This window comes from Ailuropoda melanoleuca, chromosome 8, assembly GCF_002007445.2.
Source record: "Ailuropoda melanoleuca isolate Jingjing chromosome 8, ASM200744v2, whole genome shotgun sequence".
In the NCBI taxonomy this organism is placed as follows: domain Eukaryota; kingdom Metazoa; phylum Chordata; class Mammalia; order Carnivora; family Ursidae; genus Ailuropoda; species Ailuropoda melanoleuca.
The window spans coordinates 14,699,246-14,715,175 of record NC_048225.1 but is presented as its reverse complement, the minus strand read 5'-3'; the positions used below and the strand labels follow the sequence as shown (position 1 = coordinate 14,715,175).

Genomic DNA, 15,930 nt, shown 5'->3' with positions numbered 1-15,930 from the left:
TTTACCTAGGAAAGCAGCCTTCACACTTTATCTCCTGGAATCCTGCTGATGCCTCTGGGCAGCTCAGTGTGACCTCCAGGGTGGGTGGGCTTCCACTCATCTTGTTCTCCCCACTCCTCAGCCTCTCCAGAGAGCAGCCACTTCTGTGTGCCTGGCTTTTCTGCTGCTCCCCAGCACGGTCTTGCCTTCTCCGGGTCAGGACCACGATTTCATGGCCCCGGGGGAAGAGCATGATCAGGCCCTGTCTTTCTGGTGTCATCTGTGAGGCGCCTGGTGATAGAAGCCTTAGGACGCAGTGCGAATGGGCCAGGAAGGTGAAGGGTAAGGGAAGTCTGGTGGAGAAGGAAGGTGCTGCCTCCCCTAGGTGATCAGACTCCTTGGCCTTGGAGAATGAGGCCCGGAAGGCCAGGTTCTAGCCACCTCCCTCTAGAGGTTGTCTGCTTACCTGTATTGCTCCTGATTAGGGGCAGGGGTGTGGGGAGTGGTTCAATGTTTGAAAGGGTGCTGGTTAGGGGTTAGAATACCTATAATCTTCCATCCAGGGTAACTCTTGTGCTTGGGATAGCAGGGGCCCCATGGCTGGAGATGGGTTCTGGAGGTCCATGTGGAGGTTCAAAATGAGTCTCTAATTACTGGGGTTGAGGGTCAAGGCGGGAAGAGATTACAGAGTCCTGGAGGATTGGTGGTCCACAGAAATCTGGGACTAGCATAGCAGTGGTAATGTAGGGCCTAGTGAACTTGCTTATTGAACCTGTGCCGGGCACCCATGCCTCTGTCTGGGTGGTCCCTGCCCCCCAGCTTCTGGGTACCTGGGTTAAGCAGAAGCCCTGGGCTGGAGACTCAGCTTCCCTGTGCAAGCAGGGCAGTAGCCTTCTGGGCAGAGGCCTAGTGGGTGGCAGTGTCGACTCAGCAAGGGCTGGAATGCCTGGCACCTGCTTTAGATTAAAGGAGATGCCTGCAAAGGGGGGATGCCTGCCTGTGGGGGAGTGGCTGGGATGGAGCTCCATGTAGCCCAGGAGTGCGGTGGAAGAAAAGGACCAGGGTTGCAGGTAGCAGCAGCTCTGGCAAGAGCCGAAGGAGCCGGCACTCACCCAGCTCTGCAGCCCCTCCTCCAGGGAGCCTAAGACAGGAGCTGGGGGCACCCCCACACTGCCTCTGGCGCCACAGGCTGAACTTCTGCCCCAGTGCCCAGGGGATGGGGCAGCTTCAGTGAGCCAGGGTGTCTGAGTGTCCAGTCTTCCCAGGACTGGGAAAAGCCTGCAAGGAGGTGGGGGGCATTTTGGGGGTTCTTGTCCTGACACCATGTTTACTCTTCTTGGGGCTCCTTGGTTGCTGGTGGTGAGGCACCCCAAGAGCCTGGGTACCCAGGGGTGATGGGGAAATGGCATCCCTTTCTTGTGCCAGGAGCCCTGGGTACTGCCCGGGTGCTGACCTGGGGGGAGGGGGCAGAGGGGGATGGCACCGTGGGAAAGTGGGCAGCCGTGGGAGCCAAGCGGGTACAGGCTGTGTGCCGCGGGCAGGGAGCCTCTGCCAGGCCCGCTCTCCCTGGGGTGGGGCTGGCTGTTCCAGGGACTGGCTCAACCTGTTGAGCGCCTGGCGGTGGTAGCTTGGCATCTGTGCCCCTGCCTGCCAGCCCTGGCAGCTGCCCACCATAGCCACACTGTAGGGGCTGCCCCCAGGGATCTGGGAGAAGGAGGCTCTGAGTGGCCAAGGGGCCAGGATGGGTCTGGTAGAGGCTCACCTAGAGAGCGCTGAGTTTCCCCAGGTCCTGTCCTCTGACTACCGGAGCTGGGCTGGGCCAGGTGGGGGGCTAGGTAGCCAGAGGCTAGGAGCTGAGGGGCTAGGTGGAGAAGGCCCCCATACGAGGGCTCTTGAGGTGCCGCCTGTCGCTTGAATGGGCGGCCCTAAAGGCAGCCTGGAGTTGCAGCCTGGAATTTCCTCTGCTGGGTGCCAGGGCCAGGCCTCCAGAGCCCCACCCCCAGCCTGGCCTGACCTCCCCTCCCTGGGAGAGAACCGCCGACTTTCCCTGGAGGTTGGGGGAGGGGCAGTAAGGGCATTCTGCTGCCCTGGGAGGGGAGGGGTGACTTCCTGGGTGTGGGGGTATGTTGCACTGCCTCAGTCTCCCCAAAGGCCCCCCTCCCCGTGAAGAAGAGGGAAGCCCCTGGTTCCCAGGGAGCTGTCTCCCACTCTGCTCTGAGTATGGGGAGTCCTGGGTCCCACGGAGCATCTCTGAGCCTTGCGGGCCCTTGCTGTTCCCCCACCCCCACGGACCCCTTAGCTTTGGGCCCATCTTGGGGCTCTGCTAGCTGGTGGAGAAGAGGAGCCGGGGTGCTCCTCTGTAGGGGAGAAGGTATTGAGCACCACCCATAAATGGGGGAAGCGGGCACAGGCAGCTTCCCTCTTCCTCTCACTCCTGAGGGGAAGGGCAGCCTCCCTTGTCTTCTTACTTTTTCAGTCAGTGGCCAAAGCGGAGTCCTCTCCTTCTTTGCCTCCTTTCCACCCTAGGCCCTTCCTGCTTGGCCCTGGACCACCTGCGCCTCCTAACCTTGCTGTCTCTTCTAGGGCCCCCTCCCTGGGGGCTGGGATTCCCTCTGTCTCACCCCCTCCTCCAGGGCTGGTGGCCCTGCGCTGGTGTATCTTCCCCTCCCCCTTACTCTCCACCCCCAGCCTCAACTGGGAATGGCCCTGAATCCAGCATTTCCAGCATTTCGAAACCAAGATTGTTTTGAAATCCCTGAGTACTTCTCCACCCCCCTCTGACTCCCCTCCTCCCCACTAGCCCAGAATTTAGTCCTCTAATCTGACCTCATGCTGTGCATTGCCAGGGTCTGTGTGTGTGAGTTTGAGTCCTAGAACTCAGCCATGTGCATACTACTGTGTGTGTGTGCACACGCACGTGCAAGCGTGGGAGCCAGTGTGTATCGTATCCCAGTGTGGGTGTATCTTCTGTCTGTCAGCAGTTGTGTATGACCGGCCTGTGTCTTTTGTGATTCTGGAGCTCTCCTCATTCTCTGGGTGTGTGGCAGCCTCTATGGGTCTTGAGGCATTCTTGAGGAGTTTGGGGTTATTTTTTGGAGATAGATATCTTGGATGTGTATCTTTGGGAATCACGTCTGTGTCTCAGCTGCATGTCCCGGGAGTGTCTCTGAGGAGTGTGTATGCCTGGGATTGTGTCTCTTTGATGAGTTTATGTGCGTGCGTGCGTGCGTGCGTGTGTGTGTGTGTGTACATGTGTGTGCTCTGCTTCTGTTCTGCTTCTCTCCTCCTCCCTTTGAACATGTCTGGGGTGTGTAGTCACAGGTCTCCCCGCAGCAACCTGGGACATGGAGTCCTCTGTCCCTTGATAGGGAGGTTTCCTGAGTAGGGTCAAGGCTTCTGGCAGTTCCGTGGTCCTTGGAGAGAAAGTGGTAGAGTGGGGAGACTTTGGGATAAACTGTCCCCCAGGGCTGGGCTCTCTTCCTCTGCCCCTCACAGACGCCCAGCACCTTGAGGGGTCCCAGCACCCTCTTCTGGACCTCATGATACAGTGGTGGCTGACCATAGGGAGGCTAGTGCCCTAAAGGAAGGGCTAGGAAAGGGAGTTAACCCTCCACCCAAGTCCCTTGCCTCACTGGGGATAAGAAGAGGCCACCCACATCAGAACCGGGAGCTTGGTGGCTAATTTAAGATTCAGGAAAGTTGACTTCTCTGGCTAGGGGCAGACAGCAAAACAAGACAAGACATTCATATTTCCAGTGTTCACAGGAGAGAGAGGGGGCTGGAATCCTAAGGGGGTGATGTTCCACCCCAGAAATATGAGGCATTTGGGGTGGGGCCAGCTGCCATTGTAGCCTGGATCTTGGGAAGTCCTTCGCGTCTAATTTCATTCTGCAGTTAGACAGTGTTCTGCAGTGGGGGAGGATGCCAGGGGGGCCTTTTTATTTTTATTTTTATTTTTTGCCAAAACAAGGGTGGTGATAGCAGAGTTATGTTAGCATGGGATTCAGGCACTGGAACCCCTGATAATCTCACTATGACTCAGTTTCCCATCCTGGGATCTCAGGCTCTGATTGAATGCTTTCCCCTAGAAGCACTTGGGTCAGATCAGTGAGGAAGAAGAGGGCCGGGGGAAGGGGCTGTCTGTAGGAGTCGAGGGCCTGTGGAGACAGCAGCAGGAGGTAGGCAGAGGATAAACTATCCCTTCCCCCCACCCCAGTGGCCTCTGGTCCCAGGACACAGTGGGAGGAAGGGAGGGCTAGAGGCACAGGTTGGTACAGTGCTCAGTGACCCAGCAAGGGGAGGGCTTTGGCAAGGAATTTTCAGTTTGTTTCTCAATCTCTGTCTCTGAGACACGCACACACGTCACTGCAGACACCTTCAGGAGATGAGCCTAGAAAAGTTACCTAGGTGGCGGTAGGGCAGGGCGCTACCAGATGGGGCTACGTGGAACCAGCTGCACTCTGGCAGAAGACGCCCTGCACCTGCCCCCTTGAACTGGAAGTTGAGCCCAGCCTGAGGTCTCCTACCCAGCTCCCCCATCCTGGGCCCGGGAGCAGCACAGGCCGGACAGGGTTAAGTCTGGTTGGCAGGGACACCCCCCTGCCCCCAGTGCAGGGAGAGAGAGGGAGGGGTGGTTAGCAGCTTGCTCTAGTTGGCGTCTCTCCCAGAATTCTTCGGAAAAGAACTCCCCTTTGACCCCCAGTACAAACTGAGCCCAGCCACCAGCCTCCCTCCCGCCCGCCCGCCTGTGGGAGCTTCACCCAGCCCCCCTCCTACTGAACTGCTAAGCCAGATCCTCTCACCCCAGGCCCTCCCAGCCAGGCTGGTGGGGACTTTGCGTCTTCAGGGGACAAGGGGTATAACCAAAGGGACCACACAGGGACACGGGAGAGGCACCATTCTTTTCTCTGACATAGAATAACCCTGGGGCTGACTGGCACTGAAAGCCAGAATCCTCTGGTCTCCCCATCCATCCCTTCCCCCAGGACCTCAGGCCAGGTCATGGGAGTGATTGGCCCCGCCTCTCTTGAAGGCATCTTCCAGTGCCTTCTCCTTTCCTGCTTCCAGGATAGGGAGGGGGAGCAGTGTGGTGCCGCAGCTGGGTCAGGCCTGGCTCCCGGCCAATCCACAGAAGTCCTGGAGTGGGGGGGGGTGGTGTCCGAGTAGCTCGGAGACTTCCTGGAGCTGCAGGCGGTTTGTGTGTGTGTGTGTGTGTGTGTGTGTGTGTACACGTTTCTGTGGTGTACATGTTGGGGGAGGGGCTGGGGTTATGGGAGGAGCAGGGGCCTAGATTGCTGGCTTGGGGCTTCTAGCTGTGACCCTCTCTCCACAGGGAGCCCCCTTCCCAGACCACACCCTTGAGCCTGAGCCCGGCACGGCACACATTACTTCTGAGGTGAGAGCCTGTGCGCTTGTGTGTGCCCTCCGCAGCCTCCTCGCTGCCCTCTTGTCTACCAGTCTCCTGCTTGGCTTTTTGTTTTGGGCGCCCTCGTCCTGGCTTTCTGCCCCCACTTCTCCTTTCCTTCTCTTGCCCCCGGAGGAGGGGAGCTAACAGCCTTCCTACCTGGAACCTGGGGGTGGGGGTGGGGCAGGAAGGGTTAAAGCGCCTCTCCAGTGAAAGTCCCAGGCCTGTTCTGAGCTGGATCCTTTCCCCGGGGCGGGAGGTGGGGAGCTCCTGCCTGGTCACCCCTGGAGGGCAAGGTACGGTTTCCTGGTCATCCCAGATACTTGCCCCGCTCTGTCCTGGCTTTGGCCTCCCCCCGCTGAGTCAAAGCCAGGGTGGCTACCAGCCACCCTAATGTGGTTTCTGCCCTGGCCTCTACACACACACACACACACACACACACACACACACATACACACACGGAGGCTGTCTCCCTACTGCCACCCCCCTCCTTTCCTCCCTCCCCTCATTCCTTACTTAGCAACAACTCCCTGAATTCACAACAAACACGCCTGTAGGCTCCTGGGCTGACTAGGGAAAGCTGCAGAAGGCTGGGGACAGGGAGGAGGCACTTCTCTTAGACTGTCCTTGGGAGGGAGGGGCTTCTCATCCCCCACCCTCCTTCCCAGGGCCCCCGGGACGGGGAGGAAGTGGTCCTGCGTCCAGCTCGGGCAATGAAAAAGTGGGGAGCTGTGACAGGTGTGGCTGAACAGGTGTGGGGGCAGGGCCCGGACTCCACCCTTGACTAGTGAGTCCCACTTGACCTTTGACCCCCACCTGGGAAGCGAGAGCGGTGGCAGACTCCACTCCAGCAGACCGGTCTCTCTCAGCAGGGGCCCTGTGTTGTTGTCATGGTAACTTGCTTGGCTCCCTTCCGACTATTAGGGACCAGGATGGGCGAGGACGTAGCGGATTGGGGGTGGGTAGGACTGCCCCCCCCCCGCCAGAACTTTGCTCTCAGGGCACCTGGGTCGAGGGGGTGGGGAGTGGTGCCCTCCCTTTGATCTCTTCCCTGGGCAGGAACTGTGGCCTCTAGCCAGGACCCGGGGCACATCAGGCGTGGAGGGAGTGTGTGTGGAATGAGTGAGGGGCACCCATTCTCTTGTCAGAGCACAGAGGGGTGATGCAGGCTGAACTGGTCTCACAAAATGGTTAAGAACCCAATTGCTGGCGTGTCTGGGTTCAAATGCCGATTCTTCTCATTCTGGACTGTGTAACTTAGGCAAGTTACTGAACTTCCCCGTGCCTTTAAGTGGAGGATCGTAAAAGTGCTTTCGTGTAGCGCTGTCCTGAGGATCCCGTCAGATGGGGCACGTGTAGTCTTCAGGACAGCCTGATGTGAGGGAGTAAATGCTCAGTAGGAGGGAGAGATCCTTCTCTCTGTTCCTAGCCATCACTTTCTGCAGGAACTCCTAACACCCCCCACCCCAGGGGGCTTTAGCAGGGAAGAACTGATGGCGGTGGGAGGACTGGGGGGTTGAAGGGGACAACCTTTCCAGTGCTTCAGATTCGTAGATTCTAAGACCCTTCCAGACTCACCTTCTCACTGCCTCAGTCTCCCCACTGTTGGAGCCGGATGACATCTTGGTTGCAAGTTTACCAAATAGCCACAGGCCCAGAGAGGGGCCTGGGGGCCTTAGGACACGTCCCTCCCTGTCTGCCAGTACTTCTCAGGCTGAGCTGTCCCTCCCCCAGGCTGCTGGCTCAGATCAACTTTAGCACCCCTCCCACCATTCCATCCCTGCTGCTCTGTTCTTTCACCAGGCTGAACGCAACTTTCTGTCCTTAAATGGCTTAACTGGCTGCCTCCTCTCCTTCCTGGCCTAAGGGGTCAGGGACCTTCCTTGGGGAGAACAGTGGCAGTGTAGAGCTGTGACATGGATGGCAGCTGTTAGGGCTGCCCCAGGGTCCAGGTTCCCCCGGATTCCCTGTACCCTCTGCCTGGGCATTTTCCCTGAACGTGGCAGAGCAGTGCCCAGGCCTGTGATATGTATAGAAGCCCAGATGGGCATGCCTGGCACCTGCCACACACGACCGGGCAGGGAGGAGGCCTCCTGAAGCCCAGAGGAGGAATGGGGTCATATCAGCATCCACAGTGGCCAGAGGACTCTTTTCGTGGGCTGCGTGGTAAGTGTGGGCCGTGCTGGAAAGAGTTCTGCTTCAGCCCTGTGTGCCCTGGGGCAGGGTGAGTGCCCAGGGGAGGGACACTGCTTGAGCAGGGCTCCTGAAGGTCCTGGCGTGGGGGATGGGATAATGCAGGAGCTGAGGCTTGGGAACTTCTGGATGAGGAGCCCAGGAGTGGACAGCAGGGATGGGGTACCCACAAGTAGGGGAGCTCTGCAGACAGGTGGTTTGGATCTTCTGGGGAGTGAGTATCCAAATCTCAGGGGAAAGTGGATTATAAGACATGGCAGAAGTGCCTGGGATCCCAGGGCTCTTGGGTCTGAGACCTGGGCTTGGTTAGCAGGTAACTTCTCTGGTCTGGTACCTAGATGGGGTGGGTTGGAGCCCCTGGCTGTACGCATCCCCTCCTTCTGGAACCAGAGAGGACACTTCCCTTCTATGGGCCTGAAAGTGAGGGCTCAGGGTTGGCTTGGGCCATGCCTCACTGTTAGGCTGGCCATGCCGCCTATGCCCGGCCCCTGGGGCCTGTTCCTTGGGCAGGCTGGGGCTATTTTTGGGATCGGGCTGGGGCTCTGGGGCTGGTTTCAGATGTTCCAATGTGAACAGGAGAAAATGGGAACAGATGGCTGGAGGGTCCTGCTGGGAGCAGGTTATTTTTAGGGCCTTGTTAACCCTTTTGGGGCTTGCAGAGCCACCCTGAGAGGGACAGCCCTCTCCAGTTGAGAAGAGGACAGGTCTTCTCCCTGGACCCCTGCTTTCTAGAACTTCCTGCGCCAGTTGCTTCTCTTGCCCTCTCAGACCTTTCACTCTTTAAGGACGTGCGTGGCAAGAAAGTAGGCTCCAGCTTCCTCCAGCCCAAACCCCACAAGAGACTACCAAGGGGTCAGGTGGGGAGAGGGCTGCCTGGCTGGGGGGACGTGGGCCACTGTGAACGGGAAACCCCCTTTCACTTGCCTCCTGAGGTTTTGAGACACGCACCTGAAGCTAAAAGAGTGGATAACCGCTTTCTGGGTTCACACTCTGGGTTCAGGCGTATGTCAGTAAACTTAGTGATGCCCAGGGGAGAGCAAGCTGAGGGAGCTGGAGGGCAGAGGAAGAGCCAAGCCTTTGTACTCAGCACCCCTTATATGATGTCTGGGGGCCCCATTCCCTTGGATACTCCAGGGGCAAATGCCCACCTTTATTTACCAAATGCCCACATATCTGGGTGCCATACGGGGGTAAAGAAGGGGACATCGTGGCCAGAGGTGGTTTCTTGAGTGCTGAGTGTCATAGGCACCCTGTTAGATAGTTTCTCTAAGAGGATCTCACCCTATACATTTATCCTCACTTTGAAGATGAAGAAACAGGCTCAGAGGGACAAGTCCCCTAGCTCAGACAGGGCGGGATGTGATTGCCTGACTGCGAACCCAGCCCTCCTTGCACTGCCTGCCGGTGTCCCAACCCCAGGAGGTGAGGCTGCTGGGGCAGGATCTCCTCAGGGAGCAGGTTTCTGGAATGAGTGTGGGAAAGGAGGCCTGGGGGCAGGGGACCCTGCCTGTCCCTGGTCTCCCAATCCCCTAAGCCCTTCTTGCCTGAGGGTGCCAGGACTGACACCAGAAACCCCGCTTGGCCTTCCTGTCTTCCCTGCAGGAAGATCACAGGCACACATCCTGTCTCTCAGTCCCCACCCCCACCCTGTCCTGGCCCACAGGCTCCTGCTTCCTGTAGGGTCACGGCCATCTGGATGTCAACGTGGGCAGAGCTGGAGGGCCCTCCAGGTGCTGCTGGTGCCAGGGGTTTGGGCCGGGCAGGCGAGGTGAGGGGGCTGGGAGGATGTGTCGGCCGCTGGCGGTACCTGGGGGAGAGAGCCGCGCGGCGGGCGCTGGGTGAGGGCCCGCCCCGTGGTGCGCTGGCTGGCTGTGCCAGCAGTCTGCCCGCACTCCAGTCCTCCCACAATGGCCCCATTGTTCCCCGCCGCCAGGCCGTTTGGAGGAGGTTCCTAGGCCACCCCTACCCCCCCCCCAAACAGGGGCCAGATTAACCCCTTGGAGGACAGTCCAGGTGAGGGCCCACAGGGAGCTACCCTGCCCATTCCTCCCTTCGGGGACTCCAGGCTTTGGGAAGTCTCCTTCCACCCACGTGTCCCCAGCAACCGGCTGACTCCAGAGACTGGGGTCTCCCACTGGGGAGGGAGTAGCACCTAGACCCTCTGCCACCCCCACCGTGGTGCAGGTGCCAGGGGGCAGGAAGTGCCAGTGGGGCGGCAGGCGGAGACCAGATATATTTGGGCCGGTGGGGCTAATTCCAGCCACCACCGCCTGCCCTACTGGCTCCTGAGCTCCTTTCCTTCCTGTGAAACCAGAGCTGGGTTGGGCCTAGCTCAGGATTTCGGTGGATTTAAAGAGGCAGCACCATCCCTGCCAGCCTGGCTTCCTCTCCCCCTCCCCAGGTAGGGTCTGGGGCAGAGAGAGGACTGAAGAACTTCTGGCTCTTGCCTTGCCCCGGGCTAACGCTGGGCCCTCGCCCCGGTTGGGGGTACCAGGCTCTTGGCAGCTCCTCTCTCCCAGAGCTTTGGGCGGGTGGGGTGGGCGGGGGTGGGCTGTGGTTTCCTGTGTTGGCTGTTTGTGCCTGGCCCAGAGTGCCCGCCGCCTGCCTGGGCTTCCTGCCCTGTCTTGTTTCCTTGTGCCCCCCACCCTCCCTTCCCCCTCTCCCCTGAGGGAGGGAGCAGCCAGGGATTGGGCAGCGGCCTTTGGGGGCACCCCACTGCCAAGGCATGACTGCGTCCCAAGGCCTGGCCGCATTGGCACTGGCTGAGGGAGCCAAGTGAGGTGACTTCAAGCTTGTCTAGGCAATGCCATTTGTCTTGCAGCCTCCAGAAGGGACAGTGGGCACCAGAATGGGCAGAACCCCCCTTCCCTCCAGAAGCACCTTGTTCAGAGACCCCAGACTGGAGTAGTCTGGGACTAGGAGTTCCCACGTCACTGCAGGGTTGGGGTTGGCTGGCATTACCCTGGGGCTGCAGGTGGGGTGCGGTAGTTCGTCAACCAGACAGAAATTGTTGATCTGCGTGGTCTCCTTTGGCAAGAGGTGGGGAGGGGCCGGGAAGTGGGGAGAGCTGCTAGGAACCAGGGCTAGGGGAATGCCTCTGAGCCTGTGGGTCCCCACGTAGAGGGTCCCAGAGCAATACCTTGGTCCTTGAGCAGATTTCCTGCTGGGCTGTGAATCCTTGACCTCCCCACTAGGCTGAGTCACCACCACCTTAGGAAGAGGAAGTGACCTGGGTGGTAGAGGAGAGCTTTTAGGGACCAAGGAGTCCTGACACCCAGGAGAAGGGGGACCCAGTCCTTGTTGTCTTGGGGGCTGCATCTCTCTGAGCCAGGGGACAATAATTCCACCCCCGTGGCTCCAGGAGGGCCCGAGCAGGCCATTTTCTCTCTAGAGTTGTCTGCCCACCTTACCTGGGAGCACGGAGCCTCCAAACCGTTTTCTCACTGACTCTCTTGAGTGGTTTCGAACTAGGCAATGAGGCTGGTGGGCAGGCTGGCGAACGCAGCGGGGGCTCCCAGCGCCGGGCAGCTGGAAACAGGCAGGTTGCCACTGGTGTGTGAATGCCTGTTACACCTGTGGCAGTTCTGTGTTGAGCATCCCCTGAAGGCATCCACGGAAGCCTTCCTGATCTCCCTCCCCCGGCCGGGGTCAGGTCCACGGGTTCCCCTCAACCCCCAGGGAAGGCGATGGGGAAGCAGCAGATCTCCGGCTCTTTGTTTCAAAGCCTCCTGGGCCGTGCTCCTGGCCCTTTGCTCAGGGGACTCTCGCAGCGTGTTCGTAAGCACAAGTCACCACCCTACTTTCTCCGAGGGAGCCACAGCAATGTGCCCAGAGTCCCTTGCCTTTCCTTTCACTCATCCCAGGGGCTCCCGCTCGGGTGCTGAGAAGCCCCCCTTCACTCACTGGTGAAAAACTGCACCCTCCAGGAATTAGCCCCCCCCCCCCAATCCCCAGGCCCTCCAGGTCTCTTCGGAGGGGCCCTGAGTGTGTAGAGGAGGAGGGGTCTTTGGGAGCCGGGGCAAACTCCTGAGGGGTAGGGGGGAGGTGTGAGATGGGAAAGTCCTGACTCATCTGTGCTTGACTCAGCTCGCCCTGCGGCCGGGTGGGAGCGAGGGGGTGGAGTTGGAGAGGGGAGGGCCACTCCAAGATTCTTCTGAGGAGGAGCCTTGGTCAGACTGGGGACACTGGAGAGGACGAATTTCCTAACAGCCCCTTCCCAAATTATAACAGGTCCCAACATATGAAGCTGTAAACACAGGAGGTAGTGGGTGCCCCTTGCCCCGCCTCTCTGCCGCACAGGGGGCGGGGCCCAGTGCCTGGAAGCCCACTTCTCTCGTGCAGGCTCAGACGAGGAGTCCTGACTCCAAGGGGGGGCGAGACACTGCAGTGCGGGAAACACCCCAGGAACGGGGTCTTGGCTTCCCCCAGGAACGGGGTCTTGGCGCTGCCACGTACTGGTCACATGACCCAGGGGCATGTCGCTTCCTTTTCCCACACCTCAGTTTCATCCTGGTGAAATGGGGATGATAATACTGTCCCTTTAGGTGGTAGGTAGTTTTGAGGACCCGCGCGGTGGTGAAGGTGAGAGCTTGAGTGAGACGCGTCAGCCACAGGCCTGTCCCTAAGCCCAGGTCCCTCTCCAGCCCCCCTCTTAACTGCTTCTGCTCTAACCTGTTGCAGGAGATGGGGGCTGGTGGAGGGAGGCGTCCCAGCCGGGCCCTGGACTTTGGAACCTTCCCCTGAGGAGCCTCTCTTCCCAGAGGCAGAGCTAGAGCAGGGAAGGCCAATATGCTTGGGGTTAATTTAGGGTTAGACTCCCACAGGGTCACGGGTGGGGGGTGGCGTCGACTCCAGGTCCAGCCCAGCCTCCAGCAGCCCTGCTGGGAGCGGCGGGAGTGCGCACCGACGTCTGGCTGGGCAGATCACGAGGGCGAGGCTGGGTCCAAGTCTCCTCCCCTCCCCCACCCCGATCGGTGGGGCGGAGGAGGGTAGGGCAGGGGGCGGTTGGGTGAGGCTTCGGTGTTTGTGTGAGTCTATTTGTTGGTGTATCTATAGCCCCGCGTGTATGTGTGTGCGCGCGTGTGTCTTCCTTTGTCACTACCAGGCTCAACTTTCTCCGGTTCCCTTGTGGCCGGGCCTCAGTCTTTTCATCCGTTCAATGAGTCGGCGCGCTCCCTCTCTGCCGTCGGGCAGCCCGGGCGTCTGCGGGTGCCCCAGGCTGATTCCGTGCTCCTGCTTGGGCCAGCGCCTCCTTCGCCCTCCAGCACACCTCCGCGGGTCGGCGTGGGCGCGCCTCTGGTTTCCTGGGCTCCGTGCGTGTCTTTGTCTCCCTGTCCACGTGTGAGCTGTGAGTGTGTGTGAGTCAGAGTTCGGGTGCTTGTGGGTCTCGCAGCCCCTGCCAAGCGGCGCCCAGCGCTAGGCCGAACCTCGGCCCGCCGCCGCCGCCGCCCGCGCCCCGCCCCTCGCCGCACTTGGCCGGGCGTCTGTCCATGCGGCGCGTGCGGGGCCCGGCGAGGCATGCTGCAGTCCTGTCCGTCTCCCGCTCCCTCGCTCGCTCGCTGGCTCCCTCGCTCGCTCTGCCTCTCCGCTCGGGCTCTGCCGAAGGGGGCGGGGTGGGGTGCAGGGGCGGGGGGGGAGGGGAGGCTCCTGCATTCTTGCGGTCGGGGAGGAATCTGAGCCAGCGTTACTGGTCTCCAGAAGAGCCCAGCTGCAGCCCCGGGGCCCCGCCAGGCCTCTCGCTGCCCGCCCGGGCCTGCTGGAATGGGCACGGGCTAGGCCTCGAGCTGGGGGCGGGGCGGGGCATTGCCCCTACCCCCGGCCGCCTCCGCGCCGGGGGGCGCCCTGGGGGCGGGGCGTGAGGAGTTCCCCACCCGGGGTGAGGGGCGTGCCTGGGAGCGGGAGTACCCCAGGGGGCCAGAGCAGAACTCACGGCCGCCCCACGCGGGCACCTTTGCAACCTATCCTTTGAGTGATTTCTGCCTCTGCGGCCCGGGGGAGGGGGGGCCCTGCTAGAGACTGCAAGCTCCCTGAGGGTAAGGTGCGGGAGGGATCGGGATACAATCGGCCTCTAGGATAGAGACCCCACCTAGTAGTCCTCCCTTTCCATTCCCACCTTACCCTGTCTAGTTCCCTAGTCCCAGGGCTGTTGGGTCCTCCCTTCTCCCTTCCCCTTCTTACACCCCCTCCCCAAGTCACAAGTTTTCTCTTTGGGGCTTGTTGCTGCAGTCCGTGCTCCAGTACCGAGTACCTGGCTGGGCCCTGGGCACGCACAGGGGCCGTAGCCCCACTGTGTGTGGGAGCCATGAGGATCCTGGCTAACAAGACAAGGTGTGTGGGTGTCGTGGAGGGCGGGAAGTGTGTGTGTGTGTGTGTGTGTGTGTGTGTGTGTGTGTGTGTGGAGTGCGGGGAAGGGAAGGGCCCAGTGATCATGGGGCTGAGCTGTGCTGGCTTGGAGAGTGAGCCCTATGGGCACTTGGCTTCTAAGGCCACTGGTGGGCTAAAGGGGGGTCAGAATGGGAAGGCCTGCCCTGAGGCAGGAGCCCACAGCCTTAATGCCTGGGCCCAGGGGACGGAGGGCAATGGCAATCAGCTATGCCTGCTGCTCTAGTCCCTTCCAGCCCTTGCCTCCTAAAAAACGGTTTGAGCCGACCCCCGCCCACCCCACCGTCGGGTCCAATGGCGCCCTCTGGCCTCAGTCTAGCTGGGGGTGGGAGCTGGAGGGAGGGGCGGTGCCTGCCTCCCTCCCCTTCCCCAGGAGAAGCCGGCAGACAGGGCCAGGCGGCAGCAGCAGGACAGCAGAGCTGAAATAAATCTGAGCTGGTGTGGAATGAGGGGGGATAAATATCCTCTCCCGTGATGTGATCTTTCCAGCGGCTATTAATAGGTCTCCGGGGAGGGGGAGGCGGTGGGGGGAGCGGGCTGGAGCTTAAAGGGCCCGCAGCCTAGGCTGCAGGAATCCTTGGCTTCCAGCTTCGCTCCAGTCTGCTCAACACACCGCTCCCCTCCCCCTTTCCTCCTGCTCCTGCCTGCCTGCCAGGCCTGCTGGTGGACCCCCTTCAGGCTTTCCCCTCCTGCTCTGGGGAGCTGTCTGGACCAGTGGGTACCACTCTCCAGTGTGCTTGTCCCCACGTCCCCAGGGGAATGGGGCTGGGGCATGAGCAGTGACCCTCAGGTCCTGTGCCCCTTACCTGCCGGTGTTGGGGCACGTGAAAGTTGACAGTTAGGACCTTGGAAGGAGACTGGAGAAAGCAAACCCTAAAAGAGAGGTTGTTCAAGTGCTGGTCAGGTGCTAGTGGAGGGAGTTGGCATGGAGGCTCACAGTCTGATGGATGTTGGGGGGATGGGGGCGGATTCTGCCCCTCAAGGCCCTGGTTCCCACTTGAATTGTGGGGTCTGAGAGGTGGAGAGGGTTGCCCTATCTTCACTGCCCAAGGTGGAGAAAGGCGTCAGCCCTTGTCTGAGGAGCCAGAGGGGGAGATAGGGAATAGCTGGTGGTCTTGCAGACGCTCCTCGGCCCCCACCTCCACTACCATTAGGTGAGGCAGGATGGGGCAGTGAAAATGCAGGCATGCTAGGCGCCTAGCAAGATGAACCTTTCCTGTCTCTCCCACCTTGTCCCAGGTTACCCCACCCCAGGAGGAGAGAAGCTCCAGGGAGCCCGCCGCTGTCCCCACGTGGCCACTGCCCCCCGGCCCCAGCCAAGCCAATGCACCCAGAAAATAAGTTGACCAATCATGGCAAGACAGGGAATGGCGGGGCCCAATCCCAGCACCAGAATGTGAACCAAGGACCCACCTGCAACCTGGGCCCAAAGGGCGTGGGGGCGGGGAGCCATGGGGCCAAGACCAACCAGATCTCACCCAGCAACTCAAGTCTGAAGAACCCCCAGGCAGGAGTGCCCCCTTTCAGCTCACTCAAGGGCAAGGTGAAGAGGGAGCGGAGCGTGTCTGTGGACTCTGGAGAGCAGCGAGAGGCTGGGACCCCATCCCTGGATTCAGAGGCCAAAGGTACCCCATTTCCTGATCCCCAAGACCCCGGCATATTCCAGCCCAAGGCCCAAGCTTGCTGCCCCCTTTGCCTCATCCTTGTCCCTTGCTCCTCTCCAGCATTTATGCAGGGTCACCTTTCTTTTACCCCCATTATACCCACTGACTTGGTCATTCTGTCAGGAGTGGGGGTGGCCAGGGCGGGGACTTCTCATCCTTAGGTGCCACACACGGAAGGGCCACACAGCGTGATGGGGCTTCGGTCAGCCTCATTCCTCTCCAGAGGGGGAGAGGGAGGCGCTCTGGGGTGAGGAGCAGACCCACACACCTCCTAGGAACCTCCTGGTATCCCAGCTGGTGGGAGCCTTT

At 60.5% G+C, this 15,930-nt stretch overlaps 1 protein-coding gene across 6 annotated transcripts in view; it reads left to right on the top strand.

The window, feature by feature from the left end:
• The window catches only part of BCL9L (BCL9 like), a 28,356-nt gene that overhangs the window by 2,041 nt on the left and 10,385 nt on the right, over positions 1 to 15,930 (top strand). For 2 of the 6 annotated variants that reach the window (XM_034665919.1, XM_002929602.4), the window contains exons 2-4: positions 5,312 to 5,374; positions 13,802 to 13,903; positions 15,197 to 15,582. In XM_034665919.1, coding sequence (XP_034521810.1) covers positions 13,878 to 13,903; positions 15,197 to 15,582 — 412 coding nt within the window. In that variant the 5' untranslated portion in view covers positions 5,312 to 5,374; positions 13,802 to 13,877. Of the gene's footprint in view, positions 1 to 5,311; positions 5,375 to 11,613; positions 12,924 to 13,801; positions 13,904 to 15,196; positions 15,583 to 15,930 lie in introns of those variants that run through there. The other 4 variants (XM_034665915.1, XM_034665914.1, XM_034665917.1 and 1 more) reach the window with 4 other exon arrangements.